Source organism: Octopus sinensis, linkage group LG21 (genome assembly GCF_006345805.1).
Source record: "Octopus sinensis linkage group LG21, ASM634580v1, whole genome shotgun sequence".
NCBI classification, from domain to species: domain Eukaryota; kingdom Metazoa; phylum Mollusca; class Cephalopoda; order Octopoda; family Octopodidae; genus Octopus; species Octopus sinensis.
This window is the reverse complement of record NC_043017.1, coordinates 503,190-510,689: the sequence shown is the minus strand read 5'-3', so window position 1 is coordinate 510,689 and position 7,500 is coordinate 503,190. Positions and strand designations below refer to the sequence as shown.

Genomic DNA, 7,500 nt, shown 5'->3' with positions numbered 1-7,500 from the left:
AAGTTGTTTTTCTTACATCACCAAACCTGTGTATGTGTGACTCCATTTGTCCACCACTTGATAACCGGTGTTGGTGTGGTTATGTCCTGATAACTAAAGCAGTTCAACAAAAAGCATCTGACAGAAGAAGTACCCAGCTTTAAAAAAAGAAAATAAATACTGGGTGTTGGGTGGTGCTCCAGCATGGCCGCAGTCTAATGACTGAAACAAGTAAAATGTAAAGAGTTGTTATGAAAATATAAGCATAGGAGTGGCTGTGTGGTAAGTAGCTTGCTAACCAACCACATGGTTCCAGATTCAGTCCCTTGGGCAAGTGTCTTCTACTACAGTCTCGGGCCGACCAAAGCCTTGTAAGTGAATCTGGTAGACGGAAACTGAAAGAAGCCCATCATATATATATATATATATATGTGTGTGTGTGTGTGTGTCTGTACTTGTCCCCGCAACATTGCTTGACAACCGATGCTGGTGTGATTACATCCCCATAACTTAGCGGTTCGGCAAAAGAGTCCGATAGAATAAGTACTAGGCTTACAAAGGTGTTGCTCCAGCATGGCCACAGTCAAATGACTGAAACAAGTAAAAGAGTAAGACATCTAGTGAGTCATTCCTTTTCAAAACTTTAATCTTTTCCCAAAATATAAAGAATTCTTCATACACACATTCCCTAAACTGTTAATAAATATATCTCTAGAATTCTAATCTACTTCTGGTTCTGTTTTTTATTAATACTCTTAGAATTCGAAGGCAGTGAACTGGCAGAAACGTTAGCATGCTGGGCGAAATGTCTAGCAGTATTTTGTCTGTCGCTATGTTCTGAGTTCAAATTCCGCCAAGGTCGACTTTGCCTTTCATCCTTTCGGGGTCGATTAAATAAGTCCCAGTTACGCACTGGGGTTGATATAATCCACTTTATCCATTTGTCTGTCCTTGTTTGTCCCCTCTGTGTTTAGCCCCTTGTGGGTAGTAAAGAAATAAGAAACATTAGCATACCAGGCAAAATGTTTGGCAGTATTTCGTCTGTCTTTACATTCTGAGTTCAAATTCCGCCGAGGTCAACTTTGCCTTTCATTCTTTTGGGGTTGATAAATTAAGTACCAATTGCATACTGGTGTCAATGTAATCGACTGCCCCTTCCCCAAAAATTTCAAGCCTTGTGCCTAGAGTAGAAAAGACTATTCTTAGAATTCAGTGAGCTCTCTGCAAAGTTGAAACTGGTAAGTTACAATGAGGAATTATACTTTTCCTACCACATGGTTCCAGGTTCAGTCCTACTATGTGACTTCTTGGGTAGGTGTCTTTTACTGGAACTCTGATCCAATCAAAAACTTGTGTGACAAATGTTAAGTTTCAAACAGACATCTTTCCTTGCATGTCATGTCACATTGCTTTTTCTTACCGTTTCCATTAATTGTATTGCATGAAGATCTTTCCTGTTGCTTTCAAATTTTAAAACAAGGCCAGCAGTTTGGCAGGAGTGGGTAAGTCAATAACAACAACCCCATTGCTTATCTAGAACTTATTCTATTAAACCCAAGAGGACGAAAAGCCAAATCAACCTCATTGAACACCTTTCTTATTAATCATCCTCATTTAACGTCCATTTTCCGTGTTGGTATGGGTTGGATGGTTTGACAGGAACGGACCAGCCGGGGAACTGGCCAGACTGCAATTGTCTGTTGTGGCATGGTTTCACTGGCTGGATGCTTTTCCTAATGCCAACCACTTTACAGAGTGTGCTGGGTACTTTTTATGTGCCACCGACACAGGTGCATTCACACAGCACGAGTTCATGGCACAGACACCTATAATGGAGGAGCCTGTATGCATGGACGACAGCGATTTTACATAGCATGATGCATTTTCTCAAGTACAGCAAATTGCCACAATTCCTGATCCTCTGTCATCTCCTCAGTGAGGCCCAGCATCCAAAGATCCCTTTTCACCACTTCATCCCACATCTTCTTGAGTTTGCCCCCTTCCACAGATTCCCTCCACAATTAGAGCTCGGTACGTTTGTTTTCCATGCTGGTATGGGTTGGATGGTTTGACAGGACCCAACCGACTAGAGAGTTGCCCGGGCCCCATGTTTGCTTCAGCATGGTTTCTACAGCTTGATGCCCTTCCTAACACCAACCACTTTACAGAGTGTACTGCATGCTATTACACAGAACTGACATGGGTGCTTTTACATGACACAGGCACCCACAAGCACACAAGATTACTTCCACTCACACCAGCTTAATTTAATTCACCCTTAGTCAAAAGACACCTGTTGTTATGTCCTGTTATTTGTGTAACATTTCTATTTTTTTTATCTTTTTTCCGTCCTTGTTTCGTATACATTTGTTGCTTTCTTCCAAGGAATGTTATGCTCTTAGCTTATTTTTCCTTGGGGCTGGCGAGATTGGAGCAATTTCGAGTATAACCAGCTGAAATTGCAAAGATAATCTGGAATTCGACTGAGGATAGAAAACTCTCAATGATCCTTCTTGTTTTCTTTGTATCATCTGTCTGGATATTTTGTTTTCCTTTTTTTGTTTCACCTGTCTGGATGTTTTGCACTCTTATCCCATTTTTATATATTTTATATGTATATATATATATACATATATATATATATATATATATATATATATATTATATATATATATATATATACATATATATATAAGCCAACAAGCTGGTGGAATCGGTAGCCCACTGGCCAAAATGCTTAACTGTATTTCATCGGTTTTATAAGGGCAGGCATGAAGTGTGGTAGAAGCTTGTTCCCCAATCCCACGGTTTGGCCAAATTTCCTCACCATCTGGGTGTCTCTCATACCTCAGGTAAATACCATTTAGCCAGATCGGAGATAATTTAGCATACTAAACTGAACCTTAAACAAAACCTAATAGGCAACACACACACCTATGAGTGTGTGTGTGTGTGAGGAAGAGAGAGAGGGAGAGATTGTTTTTAATAGGCAGAAAGTTAAAACCCTGACCCTAAACACCGTGTGTGCGTATTCTTTACCTTCACCTAAACACACACACATACAAATAAATGATACACATTTGACAAAAACAAAAATATCTGATGACAGAACGGTATACATACGCGCAAATATACACACGCGAGTATACGTAGACACAAATATATATATATATTTCGTTTCGTTTCTTTTCTGTTCTCCCAGTAAGTTATATATATATATATATATATATATATATATATGTGTGTGTGTGTGTGTGTGTTGTATACACACACAAATACGTATAGACACATTAACGTACCTTATCCGCTTCCTCATATCAAAACTATTTCCAATCTAACGAAATATACTCCTTGAAACCCCGCGATCAGAGTAACTACATTAACTTTTAACATTCGTATAGAACTTTCCGTAAAGAGGCGACTTTTAAATATATCACACATCCACACTTTAGTTATAGATAAATATATAGTTATTATGAAACACCTTGTCACACTGAGTAAAGGAAAATCTATTTGAAATCATTAACAAACAGAACGAAACTAAATTATTGATGTACGTTATTATGATTAAAGGACATCCGAGGTATAAACCGTAAAGGAGTGAACAAAATAACATATATTTCTTGAAGTATAGTTAAGATGTGAGACCAGAAAATGTTTGTTTTGTAAAAGATTAGGGTTTAAGATATAAAAATTTTTTTAAATAAATTGTGAACTTACCAAAAGTTATTGTGAATAAGAAGTAGGTTAGTCTGAGGACAGCAGCAGCCATGATGGCGAACGGATAGTTTGAAATAATACAGGTTAAAAAAAGAAATTGTATTTAAGAAGGAGGACAGCTCAGGTAAAGGGACGTAATAAAAATCGCACAGGTGTGTCATTGACGTTAAGTTTCTTCCGTTTTGGGGAGTGGGGGGAAGAGTTGGGATTTTTTTTTTTTATGTTTCTAGTGTGACGCGTTGTTTGAACGATTCATTGTTGCTGTTGGTGATAGTTGTGTATTCTTTCGGTTTGTGTCCATAAAATGAAAAAACGGAAACTATTTTATCTGGCATTTTATTCAACATTTAATTCCAGGCACATAGAATGGGTCCGGTCCGGCAAGGTTGTCCCAAACACATAGAAATGATCGGCCCCGTTCTCATTTACTACGAGGCGGTTTCAGGAGCGACGATTAACCAGGAAACATCAGTGGGTTTGCAGCTCGGTACCTGGAGAAACAAGTCCATACCGTCCAAATGTGTCGTTGGACGCTGGGCGGACGGACCAGTTAAATTGCTCGGAGTCTGGTTCATTCCGGATCTCCAGATAGACAAAAAGTGGGACGAGGTAAAGAGCAGAGTCACTACTCTCACCCAGAAATAGGCTGAGAGAAAGCTATCCCTGAAAAGTCGCGCAGAGATGGCTAATATCTATATCGTGTTCGTCATCTCCTATCGCTTGACCATCGTTCCTTGTCCTGGCCACCGTCTGCTTGCACTGGAACGTATCCTATTCTTGTAGAATGGACGCGTCCCGATGGTCAGGTGGTCAACACCCGCTGCTCGGTGGCGTGGGCGTGCCGTAGTTGATGATGCGCAGACATATGCTGAAGCCTCATCTCCACTGCTTCCTTGACGGTGAACAGATGTGGTCGCCAGAGACGTATTTCCGCAGCTAGTTTCTTTAACAGAACTGCAGTCCTGGGTAAAACAGAGGCCGAAGGGGAGCATTTGGAAGGTGGAATGTTTTTTAAGAGCTCATGGCCCTCAACCAATCGGACATGGCGATAGGTGAAACGTCCACTTTAGCTTTTTATCGAGGATTAGTGGAAGAAAAATGTGACGACGTTTTTGGGGAGACATTAGGCGTCGAAGAAGATCAGCTAGGCGATCATTTCCGGAGAACTTTCTAAGGATAATTTCCAAAAAATCTCTAACCTGGTACTGCTAAGGGGGAGCTTTGCCTGTTTGAAGTAGACTTTACAGGCACAAAGGACTGCGTGACGATCCTGCATGGCCTCGTTCAGTGCCCGAGCATTGCCTACCTGTGGATTAATGTCGAACACCTGCTGTCGAGTGTGGGACGGATCCGGCTGTTAACTGAATCCATCGTGAAAATCGCGCCTCCGCCTTCCTTTAACCGGGAAGGAAGGGCTGTGTTTATATACCTGGTGGTCATGACGAAAGAGGTTGTACAGTGGACGATACTGAAGGGACTGAAGACAGACCCTTTTCTTTTTGGCCAATCCCTGATCAATTTCTTCAAGTTTCACTTGAAACGGAAGATAAGAGTAGAGAGAGAAATGTTGTCTTCCAGCCAGTTTGCTGAAAGGTTGATGAAAGTGGTGAGAATGGTGCGAGAGAACAGGCCTAGCCCCGAGCAAACGCCTGTAAGTTGGGAAAAAAGGAAAGGCAAAAAGGCAGCCCTTGAACGTCTCCTCCCTATACAGGATTACACATTGTTGATTTCTTTCTTGTTCGTGTTTTTCTTTTGTTTAGATTTTGTTAGTCTTGTTTACACGCAAAACCCTCACGACACACATTTACACACATAAAGTACTTTGTCCTGTACTGTCCATAATGTTTTTCTTAATATAACCCTTGTGGTTAGTAAAGAAATCATTTTTATTATTCTGAGACCCTCTTCGGTCACGACACAGACCATGGGATTGCACATAGGCACAAGTCCGGGCAAGGTTGTTTATGGAAAACCAGCAGTCGCCCATGCATACCGACCTCCCCTCTCCAGTACACCGGTGTTATCCAAGGGAAAGGCAAAGGGGCCGGTACAGCTTGGCACCTGGCATCGCAACTCATTTCTACAGCTGAGTGAACTGGAGCAACGTGAAATAAAGTGTCTTGCTCAAGAACACAACACGCAGTCGGGTCCGGGATTCGAGCTCACAACCTCACGATCGTAAGCTCGACGCTCTAACCACTGAGCCATGCGCCTTCACATTATTATTATTATTATTATTATTATTATTATTATATTATTATTATTATTATTATTATTATTATTATCATTATTAAGTGAGAGAGCAGTGCATGTCATCAAAGTGACAATGGGGTAAAATATACGTAGCCCAGAATACCCATCATGACTACCCGTCTGATAAGGGTACACCAGGCACATGTATCACAACCATATGTGCGCGACATGGTGATCTTATATCAAGATAAACAGCACATGACCTTGCAGGTGGGGACCAGTTAGAATTTTCTTCTGGCTGAGTAGCCCATCCCGCTCAAAAGGTCCCTGAATAAGGGTTGTTTAAGGATGTTGAAGGAAACACCCATGTTTCCAGATATAAAAAATTCAAACCCCAAAGAATCCCTCTCAACACATGGCTATGATGTTCCCCCACTACTTCTGCTCGTGATCAGAGATGCACATAGCGTCAGCCACTAAGGGACATGGTCAACTGGTTAAGGTCAAACAACTGCCACCAAATCTGTGGTATTAAGCAGAATATTTGCTGTAGCCCATCTTTTATACCAAGACAAAACAATGTACATGATAACACTTCCAATCAGTTAAGATCAGAAGCCACGAGAGCCACTGCCTGGTACTGCGGAACATTCATCATCATCATCATCATCATCATCATCATCATCATCATCATCATCATCATCGTCGTCGTCGTCATCGTCATCGTCATCGTCATCGTCATCGTCATCGTCATCATCATATCATCATCATCATCATCATCATCATCATCATCATTATTATTGCCTTTCATCCTTTCGGATTCGATAAATTAAGTACCGGTTACGCACTGGGATCGATGTAATCGACAGAATCCCTTTGTCTGTCCTTGTTTGTCCCCTCTGTGTTTAGCCCCTTGTGGGTAGTAAAGGAATAGGTATTTCGTCTGCCTCAATGTTCTGAGTTCAAATTCCGCCGGCGTCGACTTTGCCTTTCATCCTTTCGGGGTCGATTAAATAAGTACCAGTTACGCACTGGGGTCGATATAATCGACTTAATCCGTTTGTCAGTCCTTGTTTGTCTCCTCTGTGTTTAGCCCCTTGTGGTTAGTAAAGAAATAGGTATTTCGTCTGTCTTTCCGTTCTGAGTTCAAATTCCACCGAGGTCGACTTTCATTCTTTCGGGTTCGATAAAATAAGAACCTGTTGAACACTGGGGTCGATCTAATCGACTCATACCCACCCCCACCCTTGTAGCAAAAATTTGAAATGATAATACACACCAGCATCTGTTGTCAAGCGATGTTGGGGGGGACAAACACCGACACACAAACACACATACATACATACACACACACACACACACACACACACACATATATATATATATATATATATATATATATATATATATATACGACGGGCTTCTTTCAGTTTCCGTCTACCAAATCCACTCACGAGGCTTTGGTTCACTGAAGGTCCTCGACTCACTTACGTGCCCAAGGTGCCACGCAGTGGGACTGAACCCGGAACTATGTGGTTGGTAAGCAAGCTACTTAACACACAGCCACTCCTACGCCTATGAAGATATATATTGAAGATATAGTGATAG

At 41.3% G+C, this 7,500-nt stretch overlaps 1 protein-coding gene across 1 annotated transcript in view; it reads right to left on the bottom strand.

The window, feature by feature from the left end:
* The window catches only part of LOC115222974, a 24,829-nt gene extending 20,976 nt beyond the window's left edge, over positions 1 to 3,853 (bottom strand). The window contains exon 1 of the mRNA XM_029793396.2: positions 3,700 to 3,853. Within this exon, the coding sequence (XP_029649256.1) occupies positions 3,700 to 3,751 (52 nt within the window). The 5' untranslated portion in view covers positions 3,752 to 3,853. The remainder of the gene's footprint in view (positions 1 to 3,699) is intronic.
* Between the last annotated feature and the right edge of the window lie 3,647 nt (positions 3,854 to 7,500).